Source organism: Sinohyriopsis cumingii, chromosome 9, assembly GCF_028554795.1.
Source record: "Sinohyriopsis cumingii isolate HCF-2022 chromosome 9, ASM2855479v2, whole genome shotgun sequence".
In the NCBI taxonomy this organism is placed as follows: Eukaryota; Metazoa; Mollusca; class Bivalvia; order Unionida; family Unionidae; genus Sinohyriopsis; species Sinohyriopsis cumingii.
Window position 1 is genome coordinate 39260840 of NC_142969.1, and position 22747 is coordinate 39283586.

At 36.8% G+C, this 22747-nt stretch overlaps 1 protein-coding gene across 6 annotated transcripts in view; it reads right to left on the reverse strand.

Moving 5' to 3' along the window:
* LOC149791596 (uncharacterized) overlaps window positions 1–22747 on the reverse strand; it is a 169992-nt gene that overhangs the window by 81625 nt on the left and 65620 nt on the right. For 5 of the 6 annotated variants that reach the window (XM_089970154.1, XM_089970151.1, XM_089970152.1 and 2 more), the window contains exon 2: window positions 13041–14653. In XM_089970154.1, the coding sequence (XP_089826280.1) occupies window positions 13041–14592 (1552 nt within the window). In that variant the 5' untranslated portion in view covers window positions 14593–14653. Of the gene's footprint in view, window positions 1–13040; window positions 14654–19101; window positions 19309–22747 lie in introns of those variants that run through there. The other variant, XM_089970153.1, reaches the window with a different exon arrangement.

Here is a 22747-nt window from a genome sequence, read left to right on the forward strand (position 1 = left end):
ATGATAATCAGCCTGGCTTTCAAAAGAATTACTTGTGTGAAACTGCACTCATATCTATGATTGATAAATGGCTACAAGCTACAAGCATTAGATAAAGGAGAAATGGTTGGCACAATTATGGCTGATTTTTGTGAAGCTTTTCATTTTTTACACCATAAAATTTTGCTTGAAAACTAAAAATCTATCAATGTAATGAAAATTACTTAAAATGGTTTAGTTCTTACCTAACTGATAGAGTGCAAAAAGTATCTCTTATGGTCACCTTTCTGAAAGTAAAAATATTAATGGTGGAGTACCACAGGGCTCTATCCTAGGACCTCTGTTATTCATTTTATTTATTAATGACTAACCCCTTTATGTTACGAAATTTAACTCAGTTTCTTCCAGTGACCTCTGTACAGATGATAATACACAACCGGACTCAAGTATAACCAAAACTGAACTTCAAAATAACTTTCAACATGCTTTTAATGGGAAATCAACAAGAGTACATAAATTCATATCTTCGGCCACTTAAGAGAATCAGAACATTCATTTCTTTTCAGTCATCATTTATAAAAAGTTTTATTAGCCATATTTGAACTACTGTAATGTTATTTGGGTTAATATCTCTAATATTCAAACATTACAAAACTTTTAAGACTCCAAAAGAGGGCATGCCAACTAATTTGAGACCAATCTATAGACAATTTTCAGGATACAAGAAATTTAAGAATTTTACCAATATGACAAGAAATTCTTTAGAAATGCTAAATTTATGTAAAAAAATATATCAAGAAAAGCCATTCCTGTTTAAGTAAGTAATATCTTTCACCAAAGAGATGTTAATGGTACTCCAAATTTAAGGTCTGCTAGCAACTTGTGAAACTGCTGCAAGCTCGGTGACCCGATGCCAGCCACTGCTGGAATACATCTTTCTGCAGACCTAATTTCTTGGATAGCTGAACCTGTGGAGGCTGGATCTAGTTCTGATACTGTTATTGATATAAAGTCAGTCGAGGACGATCCTGATTCTTATTCTATGATTCAGACTGGTCATTAATGGCAACATCAGATTCTGATGCCCAGCCTCTAGATGAGTTATGTTTGTGTCTGGATCAGCTGGACAGTAAACATCATTATCCTTGTCAGTAAACATGGTCATGTTAAGCAGAATTTAGCAAAATCAATAAATCTATGTGATGTCAATTTATTCTTTCGTGTTTTTCTTTAGTTTCAAAGTTTCCTTATCTAAATCATCTTCTTAAAGGCTGATATTCCTGTCTAGCTGCATTTAACAATAAAGCCATAGACTAGATTTTGCCTTCTTGCTGGATGAAATGTAGGACCAGTAGGTTATGGACATTTCCAGGTGTGTGTGTGTGTCTTTCTCTGTGTGTGTGTGATATGGATTTGTAACAAAGATTTAACAATTTCTTAGTCATATCATTATGCTATCTGCAGTGTGGCAGTTCATTGTGATGTCGTCTAGCACTGTGGCATCATACCACATACATGTAGCATGATGTGACTTTTTGATGTCCCACCCAGTCATATTATCCAGGCACCAGGATGACCAGTCCTAACATTAACCTCTTAATGCTGAGTGCCAAGCAAGGGAGAGATGCTAGTACCATTTTTATAAATGACTCTGCCAGGGTTCAAACTCGCAACCTCCCACAGCCGAGGCAGACACTCAAACTACTTAGGCCACCAGAGCAGTCCAACATTTCCAGGTTACTGGCCCTTTGGGTTTGCAAGATATTTTGGCAAGTTTCACACACTGTCTGTAAGAAGCAAACGTTACATCACACCAACGCCTAAGAAGGAATTGTTTAAAGAGAACTTCAATATGCTGGCTGACTGGTATTGAACATTACTCCCAGTGATAAAAGGCTGTGACAAAGACCAGTGACAAGAGGCAGTGACAAAGGCCAATGACAAGAGGCAGTGACAAAGGCCAGTGACAAAAGGCAGTGACAAAAAGTGGGCTCCAAATGTTTCTTCTTGTCATAATCAATGTCTTAAACAGAAGAAATCTTGAGACATTTGAACAGGTCCAATATAAATACTTCCTGCATTTCTCTGCTTACACTTGTTTATCTTTTTTTATAGATGAATTTTTCAATACATTTTATTTTTAAGTGCTCGCTTATGCTTGTGTGTTTTGAGACTGAAATTTTGTTTTGATTTTCAGAATAACTCCGTTCTTTGGAGTTAAGCCAAATTTCTGTACATTGTGTTCTGTAGACAGTAAGGTTGGGTAATTCCTGTAATTGTGTTGCCTTCTCTGAATTAAGTTGTTATTACACCACTCACTCGGGCATGGCTACCTTTTCTTTTACCAGAAAATACCCTAAAAATTGATCCCAATTTGTTGAACTTGAAGAAAATCATGATCAAAATTGTTAATGGAAACTTTGATGTATCGATCATTTTATCATCAAAAATGGTAAATAGGACCTGGAAATTGTAATTAACACTATGAAATATCAAATTAAAAAATAGGTTATAAATTTTTTTACATTTTCTTTCCAAACGACATTCCTAGTACACCGCAATCAATAATATTTAAAGAAATCTCATCAATGAAAATGTCACTTAAGCAGAGTGGAGGCAGCACTTCAATAAATATATACAAATGAAATAAAAAATGTTATCAATTGAAATTTGTGTTTTAGTTTTATCTTTTAATTCCTTTCAAGTGTAATCATCATAAATACAATGTGTCCTCTTGTAGTTAAACGTAAAATGCATCAATCTACCGTAATAGCTATGTCCACAAGCATTTTTCTGAGAACCTAATTAAGTGACAGTTGATCATGGTTCAGCCGTCTCAATTTATATACTATTTATGTTACTATTTATACTTAAAAAAAATAATTTGTGGAATTGTAAGTATCAAATAAGAGTCCCTCAAATAATTCAGGACAAGACAGTTTTCTTCTTTTAACTGCTTAGTGTCTCCCCCACCCCCATGGTGATATAACTTTCCATCTCAGTAGCAATAAAAGATACTGAAAATGGCCACCACAGTGCTAAATATCATAATTCTCTCCCCCCCCCCCCCCCCATGGTGATATGACTTTCCATCCAGGAGTAGCAATAACAAAATTTTCAAGATGGTAGCCATGGTGACCATATTGGCTGTCACATCAGCAATCATAATAGCAATCATAATAAGTCTTTTAGCAAAAACCATGTTGATATGACAGTCCATTCAGTAGGAGGTTCAACAACAAGGTTTTCATTATGGCTGCTGTGCTAGTCATACTGGATGTCCAAACAGAACCATTTGGGACCAATTAGATAAGTCATTTGCTGCTTCCATCAGGGTGTGGACTGGATAAGTGATTTTAAAAGTCCCACACCATGATGAAAAAAAGCAGATAAAACCAGATCAGACCAGATCCAGCTGGTGGGCTGTAGGTTGCACATGCCTAAACTAGACCATGGGATGAATCTATTATATGTACAAAGTCTGATGATAAGCCTCCAAGTTTACAGCAGCAATAACAAACCAGTGCAAGTGAATAGAACAAATGTTGATGAATGGTGACAAAAAACAGACCACACATTAGTTGTTCTAGTTGTGACCAAATGTCAAAGAGATAAATGGTTTCCAGCTTGGCCTGGCAATGAATGGATGGACTGACAGAAAAATTAACAAAACTGCAAGCAAATGAAGCTTAAGAATAGTGAAATGGCACATCTGGACCAAGTTTCATATATACAACTTGAACAGTTTAGAGCTGTGTTCATAAAATGAAAATGTGGGTATTGGGTTGATGGGTTGATGGACAAAAATACTGAATCTTACAAACTGTGGATAGCAAAAAGCACAAATACGCTACTCATCTAATAGGTGTATAAAGTTATATATATATATATATATATATATATATATATATATACACACACACACACACACACACCCAAAGGATGGACAGGGACCCATTCAGGTTTTGCCCTACCTTTAAATATAACGGCGGGCCGGATTTTAAGATAAACATTCAATCTTGCTGGGTTGGGTTCCCCATTTCTTGCACCCAGTCTTTCTAGTTGTCAGTAATAAAATATTTAAAAAACCCACAACAAACAAAATGTTTTTGGAACGAAAAAAATAGAAGTGGGGGTGGAAAATCAGACAAAATGGTAGCCGAGCAACTAACCCTGTAAAAATCAACCCAGCCCAGTACCTGGCTAAATTCCCCAACCCACTTATTTATTATATAAAGAGAGGGAAAGAGACAGACAGACAGAGACAGAAATAAACATGACAAAGTGCAGTGCATCAGTTGCCAATGTGGATATGTGAGAAAGCTTGCCAGTAGCTTCCGGTGGGTCAGCAGTTCTTACCATGAATTTTATGAGTTGTTCCAGCACCAGTTATACTGGCTGCCATTTATAGTCTATCATGTGCTGACAAACCCACAATAAAAACTCAAAACCTTAACCACAATATCTAATTACATACTTCTTTATTACTGAAAGATAAAAGGATCTACTGATAATATATCCTTTAAATAAAAATCATAAAATCTCTATACTTTGAACTAATTATATTTTAGCAAATTAAGTTTTTCAATATGGCATTAAAACACTTTTACATTTAACTTGCCCACAGGTGAGTTATTTAACTGAGGGAAACAAAGAAAATGTAACAGGTAATGGCAAAGACGTTGATGCACAGCGATACAATTTTTTGTCCTGGAACACAGTTGAAATCCAAAGAGTAAAGTTAACTTGCTTCAAAAATCAAAAAACGATTTATTTGCATATAACACAGCACCTCAATATGATAATGGCTATTTGGTGCTAATTAGAAGTAAAGCTCCAAAAGAAACAAGCCAAAGAATTGTACAAAAACCACAGGAAGGTAAACCTCAGCATAATAAAGGCTATAAGGTGGCAATTAAAAATGAAGTTCATTGCATCTTAAAACCAAGATGATCTCTTGTATTGAGTCACACAAAGTAAATAACTAATCTCATTTTTAAAAAAAATGAATTACTGGATATAGTGGTTTTTGGGACTTCAAGTTTAAAAACATAATCTCTAATCGATAGTGTACACAAAAAAAAAATAACTGAAACGTTGGAACATAAAAAGTTCTGTAACACCAATAACAGTCTACCTTTTTCCCACATATACTGAGTAACTCACAAGGCTGGAATATAGAAGTTCAGTGACATCCATATCAGTGTCACTTTCTTACCAAATATATTCACTTGTAAGTCAGTCTAACTGTAAACTGCATAGATCCAGACCTGCCATTGCATGATGCATTGACAGATCTGGGTCTATGCAGTTTGTAAGATGGCATAAAGCATTGGCAGATATGCCGTTTGTTAGATTAATCACTGGAACAAACAGATGTATTATGTGACAGCATATCAGTGTCTATGTTGTTTGCAGCTGTGAGTATATACGATATGCATCAATATTCTGTAGGGCAAATCCAAGTCAAGAACCCTTCTAGAATTTATAGCTAGGTAAGCCCCCCACCCCCCGTGCAACTTACTATACATATATCCTGATAACAATAAGCCATAAAGTGCACTTACAATACTGGCTGCAGATTGATACTGTGATTAGACCAGCCATGTGCAACTCTGTGTTTACATGTCCATGGAGCATGTTGCATTGTTATAAAAATGTATTCTTTTATGTGGATTAGGAAGTACAAAAATATCTCAGGTCTCCACTGTCCTTCATGAAGATCTGACATTGACAGCTTAGGGGTCATGTTCTGGTGACCTATTTTATTACCATAATTGCTAATTTTATCAGCCAATCAGATGTAGTCTTATATTTGGGAGACTGAACATTATCGCTGAAAAGCATTAATCTGAGGTGGCAGGGGACAGTTTTGTAAAATGGCCCATCAAATTTTAAACTTAAGGCTACGGTGTGACTTTCTTAGCTATTATTATTTACTAATTCAAGATAAAGGTACTCGGTGTTTCAGGCTTGTGTAGTTCTTGAAAATGATGTCAGGCATGTACACCTTCCATAGTTACTTGGCAGCATGCAGATAGTGAAATACCAATAGTCAGCCAGGAAGAAGAGCTAGCCTCCCATAGCAGTAAACATGTGGGTTCAGGGCAAGTAGAGTATCTTAAAAACGGCTTGGTTGACAACTATTTTCAATGCATCAACCTGTTCAGTACACACTGTTTTGCAAAATTATCATCTAGGAAAAGGGCTTGTGTTTGCACCAAGAGCATGACATGGTGTCAAAAATTACCTTCATATGTGAAAAATGCAGGGATCAATTTGGGGTTAGGGCGTATAAACTTCTTTTGCTATAAACTGACATTGACTTATCTGGTCAAGTGAATAATATTTTTATGCTTTGTTTTAATATAGCTATCCACAACTATGGACCTTTTTGACCTCACTTGTATATTTTATGACATTTTTATACTAGGATGGTGAATGCAGCATTAAATTTGTGCATAAAAACTGTCCTTGCAGCCTTAACCAAACAATTTGATTCACTTTCAGATTTGTGTAAGCTGCATTTCCATTGGCTAATTCAATGGTCGCCAGAACATGAACCCAATGTGGTTGCTGTCAGATTTTCACGTAGGACAGTGGAGATCTAATTTTAGTCACATTGATCAATATCTGAGCCCTTCTTCCCACCTAACAGAATCATGTATGAAACCAATTGACTCTTTGTATGTTTGTTTGGTGTTTCCCAGTGCATCAATGGGTTGTTTTCACAGACATCACGACTGAGTACGCAAATACGTACAATGCAAGGCGCGCACCTTGTGACGCCATTTTGAGTACATAACAAACTTTTGTCAACATTAGTCATCATGTATATTCAAGATAATAATCTGATTTAACTGTCGATAAGGACATTTACTTCATCGAAACGATACATAAATTATACTTGAAAATTAAGTACCCTATAGCACGAAAATAAAAATAAAGCTGGAAGTTCCCTTGCTTATATCGAAAGACAGAATAGTGAATTTGAACCATGTGTATATTGCTATCAAATAGAAATGCAGTCATTTTTTTTACAAACAGACAATACTGACATTTTTAAAAAGTGTTTCGTATCATATCCCTAAGCTTGTCATCTTGAAGAAGCATTCCTGGACAATGATTTTCAGGATGCAAATATTGGTTCGGAATTAAAATTTCATAGCATGTGTTTTATGTTAGAACTTTTATGTACAAATACTTTTCGCAACAACAGGTGTTTGTGCCAAAGACCGTTGACAAACCAATTTAATTAGCATGGTCAAATATTGTATTTGTGGTGGAGATGATGGCCGTAGGACAATATCGAATGAAAGCAATAACCGTTCAAGGAAGTTTCATCTTCAGTGTATTCAAACGAAACACGTGTCTAATGGAACTTGTCAAAACAAAGTATTCGTGAAATGCTTTTAGAAATATGGAATTTTACATTAACAATTAGCTTTTTTAACCTGAACGATAACTAAATGATCGATTTCAGCCCATGAAAACTGAAAATCATTACATGTTTCTATTTGTTTGTGTATCCATTTGTTTATGCGTCTGTGTATCGATCGATCTATTTCTTTATAAAAGAATAACAAAGATGCTGAAATTTAAATATTTTACTTGAATTAAACAAGTAGGAAAGTCACGCATTCTGTCTCGTGCAGTTGACATGCACAACAGAATGTGATGTATTATTATATTTTTACACACAAAACTGCGACTTGCATTTATAATTATGCTAGAAGAACAATGTTATTAGGTGCCGGTTTCCGGGGCTAGGGACTCAAAATGGCTGATATGGAAGTACACACGTTTTGTGACGTCATGTGAAAACAATGGATAGGTATATAGTGCTGGGGCAATACAGTATAAAACCACTGCAGGCTGACCTGGACATGACTTGAACCTGCATCCTTTCAGTTGCCAATCCATGTTACCAAGGGATATAAAAAAATACACCGGAATGCTTCAAATATCTACACGTTTCTTATTTTCATATATTTCCCAAACCCATGCTACAATGCAGATATCATAGTGATATGAATACAGTTATGTCTAGCATTCTGCATCATGCCACAGACATACAGCATGACTTCCCACCCAGTCACATCGTCCTGGCACCAGTCCTAAAACTAACCTCTTAATGCTGAGTGTCAAGCAAAGCAGCTGCTAGTACCATTTTTTACAAGTCTTTGGTATGACTTGGCTGGGGTTCAAACCCACAACCTCCTGCATCAAAGGAAGATGCTCTAACCACTCAGGCCACTGGAATGGTCTGAAAATTAGGACTTGTTTGCTCAACATGATAAACAAATTTCGAATTTATCCACAGAGTGATCCATAAAACTAGAATTACCAAGTAAAGATTTTAAGTATTGGGGAGGGGGCCCTCTGTGGATGCTTTTTCATTGGGGGGTTGAGGGAAGGAGGTAGGAAAATTGGCCGATTCTTCTGGCAGATTTCAGCAGGTAAACTGTAAATTACCCAACTACTGGCGGTCCTGATCACACCTGCTTATATATGAGGATTGATAGAGTAATCATATGTATCTACACAAGATACATAAAGTGGATCCTTGTCAACAGCTGGCAGTGTCAATGATAACAGGCCGATAAACACTGCCAATATCTGACCACTTACACGAAGTAGATGAGTACCAAATATACCTAGAGAGATCGTACTTGGTAATCTGAGTACTATGAACATCACATAACAGTCTTCTTTGAAGGCACAAGCAGGTTATGTTAAAGTCAGGAGGTTATCCACCAACAGGTCTCAATGACCTTGACATTTGATCAAAGTGTGTGGTTTTGAAATAAATTCACTGCACAAAAGGTCATCATTTTCATATTCGACTCACCAAGATCACGGCATTTACAGGTTTCTTTACTGCTCTAACTGAAAGCCATCCACAAAATTTAGTCAGAAACTATACTCATACAAAAGTCCTTCTGCAAAATCCATTTTTCATGGAATCACAATGACCCTGACCTATGACCGTTTACTCAAATTCAACAGGCCTCTTCCATACCTTTAGTGCAAGTAATCCACAAATTTCTGACCCAGAACTAAAGTTATTACACAAAACAAAAACATTTGACTTCATTGAGTCATAGTAACTTTGATTGTATTATTATTATTATTATTATTATTCCTATGCTTTTCAAACATAAGGCAGGGACTTAGCAAAGCCAATCTCATTTTGACCCTAAAAAGGAAGTCTTTTTTTACCAATTAAAACTTTGGTTATGATGCATGGCTGATAACTAACTTTCAGTGAAGAAACCATTTTTTTTTCTTCAGTTATAATTACCCTGACACTAGAACTTTTGACTTCAAAAAGTCAACAGCTTCTTCCTTAACCCAAGTGCAAGCCATCCACAAAGTTTGGTTCAGGTCTGTAATACAGAACTAATGTTATTGTGCAGAAACCATTTTTCTTCATTTAGTCTCCATAACCTTGACTTTTGACCCCAAATTTTTAGGTTTCTTATACCAACTACAAACCCTCCATAAAATTTGGTCCAGGTAATTGATATACAACTAATGTTCATTAAACCATTATTTTTTTTTCTTCAGTTCATCTTTGATCTTTCAAGGGCATTATTAATGGTTTTTTTCCTTACCCCAGCTGAAAGAGGACTGCTGATAAAAACTGTCTAGAAGTATTGTGCAGAAACCATTTTTCTTTTTTTCACAGAGGCACTGATCATGACCCTAAACCCATCAAGGTTCTTCATTATCTAAGTGTAAGCCATATACAAAAGGATGGTATCTACTGATGACAGACAGTGCTAGTTAATGTATAAAAACAAAACTATTGAATTAATGAATGAACGAACAAACAAATGAATGAGTGGATGGACGGATGGATGGACAGATGAACAAGATCATAACATAACATGCTCCACCTCATAACAGGCATATTTAAGTTGAAAGACAATGTCAACTTCTCATGTGACTGCAGGGTTTTTATGTCAACAAAAGCTGACGTAACATATGGAGTGACAAGTAAATAAAGTGCCTTAACAATAATATCAGGTTGGTATATGGTCTGCCTAAATATAAATCCACAGTTTATAAAATAGGTTGTTGTTGTTGTGGGTTTAACGCCATTTTTCAGCACACGATAGGCTATGCATGGCGGCCAGTATTAATGGTGGAGGAAGAACCCGGGAAAACCCCGGGAAGAACCACCGACTCTCGAGAAGCTACTAGCAAGCTTTCTCACATACCCACATTAGCCGAATCCTAGACTCGAACCCACGCAGACAGAGGTGAGATGGTAGTGATCCGTAACGGAGAGTGCTTTAGACCACTCAGCCACTCAAGGCCCCCGATAAAATAGGACTGACAACACAATAAGCATAGTATATAACACAGAGAGCACTTCAGAACATATGTAAATGATCTGTTAAATTTCATACATTTTGGACAAGATAATATTGTCTGTTTTAAGTTAACCAAAAACTGATTCAATAAGAAAAAGCTGACAGACGAAAAAGATGACATTCTGCCACAGTCCTTGATATACGAGACACGCATGTGTGTTACACATTGTTCCAACAGACATGAATCACCTTTCACAACATATCTCTACCTGCTTCCTGTCAGGTCATTTTAAATACACATAATTTCCACATATATCTTTACCTACTTCCTGTCAGGCCACATTAAATACAATTTTTCATGCACTGTGCACTACCTAAAGCGTTTCTAAGGCTATAGAGTTAAATCTGTGGTCCAAAAAGTACAATATACCTTTAAACTACAGTATCAGTCCACAACCCAGACACACTCTACTTACTAGACCTTTCATTGCAACTGGTGTAAAGACTTTGTGATGGATTAAGCACCACCTAATAACGGAAATGATTGAAGAGCGATGATGCAGGCCAAGTCCAATAAGTCCTGTGCTCTGAAGCCTGAAACTAACGGAATTTTTGGTCAAATAAGCTACCCGTAGCTTGTCACCAAAAAAAACCTTTTTTACATGCATCTTGTATTTGAAACAGGTGAGAATATAACGTCTTGTGAGCTATCTAAAATTCTGAAATCTTTGGCCGAGTCCAACATATCCTTTGCCAAGAGACCTCAAACAAATGAATTTCCAATTAAAATGGGCTACCACAGCTTGTTACCTAAACAATTTTGACATCTTGTATTTGACACAGATGAGAATATGACATTGTCTTAGCAATCTGAAATCTTTAGTCATTTTATTACGGTGTTTGTAACATACTTTTATTTCTTCCATTTTAAGATCACAAAACCATCACAGTTAAAAGCTGAACAAATTTATATATTGTTTGTCAATTTAATCTCTCAGCAGAATATGCAGGAATCATTCACCCTTGTGTCATAGACTCTTAATGTTTTAAATCTCTGACACATAAAAATAACCTCCACGGTGCCCATAGGATGCCAAAAAAAAGACCCAAGAAAATACAGATAAGAAACAGTGCTACTGCTGACTTTGAACTGAATTAGGCACATCTCATGCTTAATTAATCATTACCGAACAATCATAAGACAATCTATTTCATTGGATGACAGAAATGTCTTGCAAATTTTGATTAGCTTGGGCACCAACTGAGTACACATGGTGATTCACTGGGAGAAAATAAACAGACGAAATGATGAAATCTTTAGTCAAAACAGTGCTGTATTTATTTCCAAAATAGAGTACATGGAGAAAAAAATGTAAATTTAAACAAATGGCCAGCATAAATTCTAGGTGAGAATGGTTACTCCAGCATGAGGAATTGAAATCCCTGTATGGAAGGTTCATAACAGTATAGCCTGATTATGAGCACTGGCGCTCCTTTCATGAATTTATCAATTTCTGCAATGAATATTCACTTTTCCAGCATGGTTTGCAACATTTTCACTTGTTCTGAACAGTGAACAAGGAAAATATATTAAACTGCTGGTCCAACTCCTCAATGACTAATGCAAAACATTTAATGCTGGAAAATTGAATAATTATTACAGAAATTATTAAATCACAAATATTTTCTAAATGGCCCCATTTTCTGACCTGGTCAGTGTCACTGGCTCTCCTTTTCCAATTTCTGGAATGAACTCTGCATGACTATGTTGCCCAATCCATGTGATATACCACAATGGACGGAATGCCCATACTGCATTCTTAAAAATATTATTTGGGTACATTTCAAGGTTCAAGTTCATCCCAAAAAAACACTAATAAAATAATAACGTCTTTGTCAAATGTATCTACATACTAGAAAAGTTAGCTTCCATTGTCTCTGTTGAAAGCTCTCCACTATATATTAAAAAATGGTCTCTAAATATGGTGACATTGAACTAAGTACATATATGTTAGATTTGTATCCAAGATGAAAAGAACATTTAAGTTGTAACAAACAATTACATGCCTTTTGACAAGTTTTGGCAGCTGTTTCCCTCTAATAGAGCAAGTTATGAGACCTGTGCACTCACTAGATTATCTTTTTACCACAAAGAGAGGCACATGTTTAGTGATATTGTGTATGTGTGTGTGTGTGAGTGAGAGATTTAGATTGTTATTGTAGCTTTAACAATTTTTCAGTCATATAGCTACGATGTCTGCAGTGTCAGTTTATAGTGATGTCTAGCACTGGGGCATCATGTCGCTGACATGTAGAATCATGCCCCACCCAGTCACATTATCCTGACACCAGGCCAGCCAGTCCAAACACTAACCTTTTAATTCTGAGCGCCAAGCGAGGCAGCTGCCAGTACCATTTTTATAAGTCTTTGGTGTGACTTGGCTGGGGTTCAAACATGCAACCTCCTGCATCCATGGTGGATGCTCTAACCACTTAGGCCACCAGAGCGGTATGTATGGTTCAAGAAGCAGGTGAGGGTATTACATCAAATACAGGACATTTTTCTTGCACATTTCATGTAAGTTCTAAAAAAATAAATGTGAAGCAAGCAATGCACATCATGGACAATTCTGAAAACTATGTCTATTACAAAAAAATTAATCATTTGTCTATTACAAAAAAATTGACAAATTCCTTTAATACCTGCAATACCACTCAAAGTAAATTGAAGTCACTTACCTGTCAAATGATCATCCAGAGAGCATTCACCAATTGATTCATCAGCAGATAGTGTGCTAATGACAGAAGCCTGTAGAGCTCTGACAGATTTTGGCACCATTCTAATATCAAGTGAAGCTGGGGGTTCAGCCTTCAAGTGTTTTACTTCTGCATGCCCACCCAAAGCAATGTCTTGTGCAGGGGAGGTAACCCCTTGGGATTTCACTGCATTGGGCTTGTTGGCTGCAAGGTTGCTCTCCCATATCCTACCTGGTGACTGTTTCTCCTTGAATTTTTGGTAAACGTCTTTCTCAGATTTGGAGTCCTGTTCAATGGATTTCAAATATTTACTTGTGGCTGGTGGCATCTGCCTTCCCATATCATTAACATCCTTCTTCACATCAGGCCTTTTTAATACATCCTCTTTTTCTTTAGTGGTGAGTACAGGAGTGCTACCTGATATTGTTTTACGTTTTGATTTTGATGGAGATTTCCCAATGAATTTCATGAACGACCGTCGGATCTTTCCTCTAGTAAACTCATGGTCATTTGGATGATCAAGGCTATCTGAAATGTCTTCACTTTGTGAACTTGCATTGGACAAATTGCCCTTGGGTTTTCTAACCAGTTTTGGAGAGAGTCTTCTGAAGAAATTTGAGATGCTCTTGCTGACAGAGCGTTTTGACGGAGTCAGTCTGCCACTGTCTTCATCACTTTTTATTTGAAGTGAGCTTCTCCGATCAATCTGTGGACATGTCTCACTATTGCTTGGTGAGTTGACCTTAACATCGTTCTTGCTAGTGGGTATCTCCTCAACCATTTTGTCGGCCATTTTCTGTATCTCATCAGAATAGTGACTCTTAATTGCCACTCGATAACTTATTGCCCTTTCATGTTCATAGTCATGTTTCAGTGTAAAAGCTGGTTTTTGGGGCCTGTTATCATAAGGAACTGAATCACCAGTTTTCATGTCACCATTCGGTGTTTGAAGATCTTCTGAATGAGTAGATGCTGGTGAAGTTCCATTGGGCTTTGGTAAATTACAATATTCTTCCACAATTTGTTGAGACAGTTCACGTAACTGAGATGAATAATCCGAACTTGTGATATCTGACATTGTAGAATTATCTGAGCTTAAAACTGATGAATCAGCAGATAAATGTCTCGAGGATTCATTTAGATCCTTGTCTGAGAGTTGAGTATAACTGCTATCATGTGTTCCCGACTCTCGAACTACCACTTGTGTGTCATATGTCACATGTTTTGGTTTTCCTCGTCTCCCTCCTGGGCTTTTAGATCGACTTCGCTCTGAACCTTTCAGACTAGAACAAGGGCTCATAGAACGACTGCGCTCACGTTTTGTCCGTTCTGGAGCTAAAACGGCAGAAAAACTTGTACGATATGGTTGTGATATCCTAGAACTGACTACAACTTCTTCTTCTTCTGAATAATAACTATCATGTTTGTGTGAGTGTGCTGGACTTCGCTGCCGTGTCAGCCTGTCACGAACAACTTTGTCACAATCGTTTACTTTTCTATGATCTAAGACAGATGCAGGTCCTCGCATTGCCATAGCTATGAATTTAGTTCCTCATGATGCCAAATCGGATCTGATCAACTGATGAAGATGTAATCTGGAAAGAAGAAGACAAAAATGAGGAAAAGACATAAAATTTATCAAAAGTTGTAATAACATAATGACACATAATTCACAAACATTGTTCATATTCTTCAACAGAGTCATGTTCTGACTCCTCCGGTGGCCTAGCGGTTGGAGCATCCACCTCTGATGCGGGCAGTTGTGGATTTCAAACCAAGCCATTCCAAAGACATAAAAATGGTACTAACAGCTGCCTCACTAGGTGCTCAGCATTAATAGGTTAGTGTTAGGACTGGCTGGCCTGGTGTCAGGATTATGTGACTGCGTGGGACAGGATGCTACATGTCTATGGCATAATGCTCCAGTGCTAGACGTCACTAAAAACTGCCACACTGCAGACATCGTAGCAATATGACTGAATAATTGTTAAAGCTACCTTAAAATTCAAATTACATATTAGGCAAAACACATTCCTGGTTGGCTAAATGTCCCTGCTTTTTCACGCCAACTGTAGGAATCCCCCCACCTCCCATAAAAAACTGAGCCAGCTTTGCCCAATATTTGAAGTGCTTGGTACATTATATATAATAATCATTATAATACAAATGTTTAAAAATAAATGTTACATTTTGTTTCATGAAATTGATTTGTGCCAGTTTTGCCCAGTACTTGAAGCACTTAGTCCATTATATATACTACACACTTTTAAAAAAACTACCTACCTACCTAACCACCTTAGCTTTAAAACCATTGCAATAGAAAACACACATGGGGAGGGGGGGCTTACCAAAATTATTATCGTGACCTTTCTACAAATGCAAATGAAGAAGAGAAATAACAGAAAAATTTTCTATAATTAGTATAACTTTTATTATACAATGTTGCAGATTTTTGTGTGGAATTGCTCCCAAAGACAATTGGCATCTTGCAATGTTAATGTGTCAGGGGAAAACCTTTTCCTGAACCTAATAAAAGAAGTTTCAAAAGCCTCTCTTTATAGTATTTATTATGCTAAAATTTCTTGAGCATGGTTTCTGAGCTGCATAAAAAAAAAAACGAGTGCATTAGGGACCAATTCAATTTTCATGTTGTTTACAGGTACAACAATATGGAAATACATGTATCATTTTTAGAACTTTACTTTGAATTGGTACTATCTAGCCAGTGTTGTGCTGACATGCCCTTAAACCTTAATACATACACACATATATTCAAGGTATCGTGTTTGGTCAAAATACTTAACACATTAACCCCTGGTGAGGAGTTTAAGTGGCAGGAGGTAGTAGCCTACTGCCTAGCTCTATAGCGTCAAGGTCATGTATGATACACTAAAGTAGGTGGTATTATAGAAAGGTAGACAAATGCAGCTCTACAATGATACCAAAAAATCTGGAATTTCTAGTTGCACTACAAAATACAGAGGGAAAAACCTCATTTTTTGGAACCAATTTTTTCCTAAACAAAATTCGCCCATGGTCGTAATCTGATTTTGTGTCTGGATTTTTTTTGGTCTCAGATCTAAGGCAGACCAGTATGAACTGCAAACAAACAGATGAACCTTTGCAAAAAGTAGGATAAGATGGGTATTTGAAATAAAGAATGGTCTCAATAAGAAAATTATGGGTTTGTTAAGCAACAACAAAAAAACGATGTTTCTACCACAACTAGGCAGTATGTTATTGGAAGATCACCTGGAAGTTGGTGTTTTAGGATTTATTCAGAAATAGTTTTTAAAATGTGTTTCCTACTCGAATTTCAGATGAAAACAACAAAAACCTCCAGGGGTCAATGTGTTAAGCATATTGGCAAATCAAACTAACTGCAATGATTCCTGACCTTGCATTCCCAAGCTTAGCCAGGTGCTAAGCTTACTGTTGATTACCTGTATATGGGAACCTGTAAAGCTATAGATTATCAAAAGCAAATAGGAAATGAATCACCTGTCAAGGTCAACTCCTTCTTTTGAGAAGTTTGAATCTACCTGCTGATCAATAGATATGCCATAAAAAGGTATTTGTGTGCAGTTACTGCACACAGCAGTGTGGTGTGCTTTCATATTATCAGTAGTTGGTACATAATTCTTCTTCTTGTTTTGGAGGTATTAATGCCATTTTTCAGCACAAGATAGGCTATATATGGCAACCAGTATAACTGGTGGAGGAAGAACCTAGGGAAAACTCCAGGAAGAACCAGTTACATGTACCACTGACCCACAGGAAGGTACTGGCAGCTTTCTCACATATCCACGTTGGTTAAGCCTGAGATAAGAACCAATAGGTGAGATGGAAATGTTTGGTAAAGGTGAGAGATTTACACCACTGGGACCCCAGTACGTGCTTGTGGTAGGTAATGTACCTGCTTCTTCAATCACCACCTCAACCACATAGCAAAGTCAATGATTGTCCTACAATAAAGTAGTTCTACAATAACTATCAATTTTAGTGGTTTTGTAGAAAATTACATTTTCATCACTGATTAAATTTGTAGAGTGGGGAAGGATCCTACTGTATTATTTAATTAGAAGTAGACAAAATGATGCTCTACAATGATACCAGTAACGTATGACTTTCTACATGCATTACAAAATACAGCGGGAGAAACAATTTTTGAGACCTTTTCTTTTTAGGCCAAAAGTTACTGGCTGTCAGAACTGTAGTTTGTGTCAAGATTTAGACTTTCTGGCCTAACTACACACAAACAGGTAAACCTTTGCAAAAAGTAAAAAAATGGCCAGGATATGAACATGACGAGTCTAATTTTACCTTTCTGTACATGCACGAGTAAAATATCCAATCCAAAACAACATCTTTAACAAAACCAGGCATCGGCCTAAATGAAAATCTCTTGGAAAAAGATGTATTTGGATGTATACAGAAGTAACCCCAAAATGCATTTCCTACCCCCATTCAGGAGTTATGAGTTAATGAAGAGGAAGTTCCTAAAGTATTCGCACACCCCATCGCTTCTTTGTACCTCCCTACCAATTTTAAAAAGAAAAAGCATCAAGGATTTTGGAAATGCACAAAACTTGGTCATTTCATTCACTGATTTATGGGGCCCCGAGTGGCCAAGTGGTCTAAAGCGCTCTCCGTTACAGATCACTGCCATCTCACCTCTGTCTGCATGGGTTCGAGTCTCGGATTCGGCCAATGTGGATATGTGAGAAAGCTTGCCAGTAGCTTCTCGAGGGTCGGTGTTCTTTCCGGGGATTTCCTCCACCACTAATACTGGCCGCCATGTATGGCCTATCGTGTGCTGAAAAATGGCGTTAAACCCTACAACAACAACAACATCACTGATTTATAATTTCTAACCTGACTATCATGGTCTGCCATTTATTACCCCCAGGTTCTCTTATGGTTTCCAACTTATATAATGAAGAAATTAATGCAAACACAGCAGTTAAAATCTTCATGAAATATATAAAGAAAGTGCGTTTCACTGATTCTATTTTTAAAACACAAATTGGCATTTACATACTGGTGTTTTAAATTTCGAAATACAAGTTGGTATGTTTTCCTCATGAAATGATCAACAAATGATAACTTGTATTGATCCAGCAGTGGCAACAAATAATAGCACATGGGGACTGTGATTTGCGTGCTTGGGAATTAACTCACAGCTGCATTCTAGTTCCTGATGTATATATTCAAAGACTCTGCAAAACTGTATATCAACTGTCCAATACATCCTGTCCATAATAAATTCAATTTCACTTAGCACCTTATATTCTGTAGAATTTCATGTGTCTAGTGTCTACATGTAGTGTCTAACACAATCAACTCTTTCACATCCATTGTAGAATTTCATGTGTCTAGTGTCTACATGTAGTGTCTAACACAATCAACTCTTTCACATCCATTGTAGAATTTCATGTGTCTAGTGTCTACATGTAGTGTCTAACACAATCAACTCTTTCACATCCATTGTAGAATTTCATGTGTCTAGTGTCTACATGTAGTGTCTAACACAATCAACTCTTTCACATCCATTGTAGAATTTCATGTGTCTAGTGTCTACATGTAGTGTCTAACACAATCAACTCTTTCACATCCATTGTAGAATTGCATGTGTCTAGTGTCTACATGTAGTGTCTAACACTATGAACTCTTTCACATCCATTCTAGAATTTCATGTGTCTAGTGTCTACATGTAGTGTCTAACACAATCAACTCTTTCAAATCCATTGTAGAATTTCATGTGTCTAGTGTCTACATGTAGTGTCTAACACTATGAACTCTTTCACATCCATTCTAGAATTTCATGTGTCTAGTGTCTACATGTAGTGTCTAACACTATGAACTCTTTCACATCCATTGTAGAATTTCATGTGTCTTGTGTCTACATGTAGTGTCTAACACTATGAACTCTTTCACATCCATTGGTGCAAGTGAACATTCATTCATGACCATCACTCAGAAAAATGGACTCCAAACTGAACACAATGATTCTCAAATTCTGAACTGAAATTAACTAACTGACCCTCCATGATTTTGGTTCAAACTTTATATTTTTACTGGTCAATTCAACTTTCTCACTAAGCACTCCATGTGTTCCACATCTTCTTGTACACCCAACCAGTAGCCTGACCACATTGGAATTTAACTTGGTGTTACCATTAGGACCCTCACATCCTCTCTCCTTACTTCCAAACTTAACATGTCCAACACCCTTCCTTAAGTTTGATACTGGCAGTTAACAATCGCCCACAAACTCTTTACATAATATGACACACATGTGACATCCCGTCATTTAACATAACATTGCGTCTATAGTAATACAGGTATTTTTTTTATCTACCTACACATATCTGACGTAACAGATCCAAGTACTTTGTAAGCCCATCCCACAAACTGTAATATTAATAACACTGAACAAATTAAAAAAATATTGTTTTTGTTTAATTGTATAAAGAAATATTTAATAATCAAATTTATATTTCTGCATTGTTACAAAAGTGTACTTATAATCCACTCTGTGATAGTATTTGGAATCCCTCAGGGACATGAGATGGTTGTTGTTGTGGGGTTTAATGCCATTTTTCAGCACATGATAGGCTATGCATGGCGCCCAGTATTAAAGATGGAGGAAGAACCCGGGAAGAACCACCAACCCACGAGATGCTGCTGCAAGCATGAGATGGTACTGTACCAATCATGTAAAAGAAACACATACCTGACTCATGCATACCTTCAGAAGGGTGCCGATGAATGAAATATATACCTTGCCAATGTCTGCTGACAGTAGTGTGCATTCTTGTTATGTCCATTTCCACCTTACAAGACAGAAGTCTGATTTGGTTTTTTTGGGTTTAAGCCATTTTTCAACACATGATAGGCTACAAATGGTGGCCAGTATATTTGATGTAGGAAGAAACTAGAAAAAATCCCAAGACAGACCACTAACCCAAAGGAAACTACTGGCAAGCATTCTCACATATCCATGATGACTGAGCCAAGACTCAAACCCAGGCATACCGAGGTGAGATGTTAGTGATCTGTACAGGTGAGTGCCTTAGACCACTTGGCCACCTAGGGCCCTGAGACAAAAGTGTTTTGACCTGAACTGCTTGAAGAAACAGTACGAAGACCTGCCACCCTAGAAATCTCTGACTTTTTGAAGGGAATGCAGTTAATGCAACAAAGTTTGATCATGTTTTAAGGATTTGATGTGTTGCCTTTATCTGTCCAGTTATGTATGTTGTAGGGTTTTTCAACATCTTCACAATTTTTTGTTTAACTTGTTTTACTGACTTCTTGGATGAGTTAAATGACCTACATTTTTTTTGCAATTCATTTTTATTGTTTGAAACGTAGCTGTTTATGGGGACTACACAGCCACTTTTGATGCTGAGGTGCCATCAAACACTACTACATTTATACCGTATTAGCATTATAGAGCTTATCTGGGGATAGGGCTGTTGGAAAGGGTTGTATGTGTGACTGCATGTGCTGGCAAACCATCGAAGGAACCCTACTTCAACCTGCTTTTAATATGAATTATAACGCAGCCGTTTCTAAAAGCCAGTATTTTGCAATGGCATGCTATCAATTTTCCTCTCAATAAACTGAACATTATTTATTTCACTCCCTTAAATTTACATAATTTACATAAATGTGATAATAGTAACAGATCCCTACTGACTATGGCATAACAAAGCCTTGTGAATTGATGCAAACTGCCAACTATTAAGACCAATTCATACTATGTTGTTCAATGCATTTCAAGTCTGACTTGGTTATTATCTCATGGGCATAATAACCACCATACATGGTTGACTCCCAGTCGAAGCATCATTATCACACCATTTAAAGGTAAATACCCAGTACAATAATGACGTGCTCAGCATCTCTGACTTTATTCCCAAGTGGTGAAAATTATAAAGGCTTTTATGTTCACATGACATGCTAAATTATTATGTGCATGTCCGATAAAATACAACTCTGGTACATTTTCACATTTTAGCATGAAAGTATTTTAAATTTTTTACTTTACTGTAAACTAAAATCATATGTTGTCCTAAAATTACAAGATTCCTTAAAATGGCCAGGATCGTGCCAATGTATCAGTAAACCTTTCTAACACACACATACAACAACAATAAAAGGTATTTTCTGTTTGATATCAATTACGGCTGGAATTATGGACAAATGCCAGACACAGGGCAAGCTGTTTTGCATTAAGGAAAACTGAAAACTTGCCTTTGCACAGCCCTGTTGCATTATGGGCATGTAATTGCCATAAACATGGGTCATGGCCATGCATTTATCATCACAAATGTGGAGCTTATATACATCTAATCTTAAATTCTACAGCATGGAAGATATGCTCACGAAAACAATCCTTGTAAACATTTTCCACCCATAATGATATTCCATTTAACTGCCACTATCTACAAAAAGAACCTGCTGAAAAAAGTGCTGGACAGAAGCATTGGTGGGGGTGGGGTGGCATGGGGTTATGGCTCTCGCTAACCCCTCTATACACCATGGGGAGCAAAATAATAACTTGTGATGAAAGCTGCATGCAGCCATAGTTAGATGAAATATATAGGGATGGACTGAGTTCTGAGCATGTACTTCTCATAGATAATTTATGGTACCGAAATTTCTCTAAACAAACCCCAACTGATAATCAGCTGTATACCAAATTCAAATTAAAGAATAACCATAAAAGTATGGTAATTTACTGGTTACTTAAACAAGGCAAGGCTTGATCTCTTAATGTTTTTTATTTACTTTCTTATGGAATGCATATTCCTGCAATTTTGCACGAAAAATCAGAGCTGCTAGTGCTGGGTGCATCACTAAATGAAATTACATGAGCGATTTGCTCATTTATTCACTTAAGTCAAACTGCAAACAACAGTGATCCTGATCTGCCATAACTTAATGTGTGTACAGATCAGGGTCTATGCTGTTTGTTCTAATGATTACTCCTCATACACTGCACAGACCCAGATTAATGTAAATACTGAAAATGAAACACATTCAAGGTCTTAACACCACAAAACTGAATACCAAACTTGGCTGAAATCCAACGACCTGTAATTTGGAAGTCAGGGAACAGACAATCTGGGACAATACCACCTGCAAATTGTGCCACAGAATGCTGGAAATTAAACTATGTCAAGGTTATATTAACATTAAAGAACTTGCTAGATCTAGTTTAAACCCAAGAAACCAAAGGTGTGAATGGAAAATCAGGGGCCATAACTCATGTAAAGAAGACCAAACTTGTAGCAGGGGCATTTAGGTGTAAGAAACTGTCACAGCTTAAATGTAAGACTGATATGTTTGTAACATACAAGTAAATTGTGGAAAATGTATATTGAGATTTCAGGCACTTTCATCTTTCAGTGAGTGCTAAATTATCCAAAATATACAATAGGTCTATAGTTAAACTATGTATAGAAGACGAATTCAGCATAATCATGTGCATAATTGAAATACAAAAGAAAACTTGTTTTGGAACTGAACTGTGAAATACAGCAGACTCATACTGACCATACATGTACCTGCTGATAATACAGAGTGGACAGTGGTAACAACTATTATATTTTCAATGGGAAGCTGGCTAAAAAAACCAAACACATTTACATGTAATTTACAAATATCTTCATTTTGGT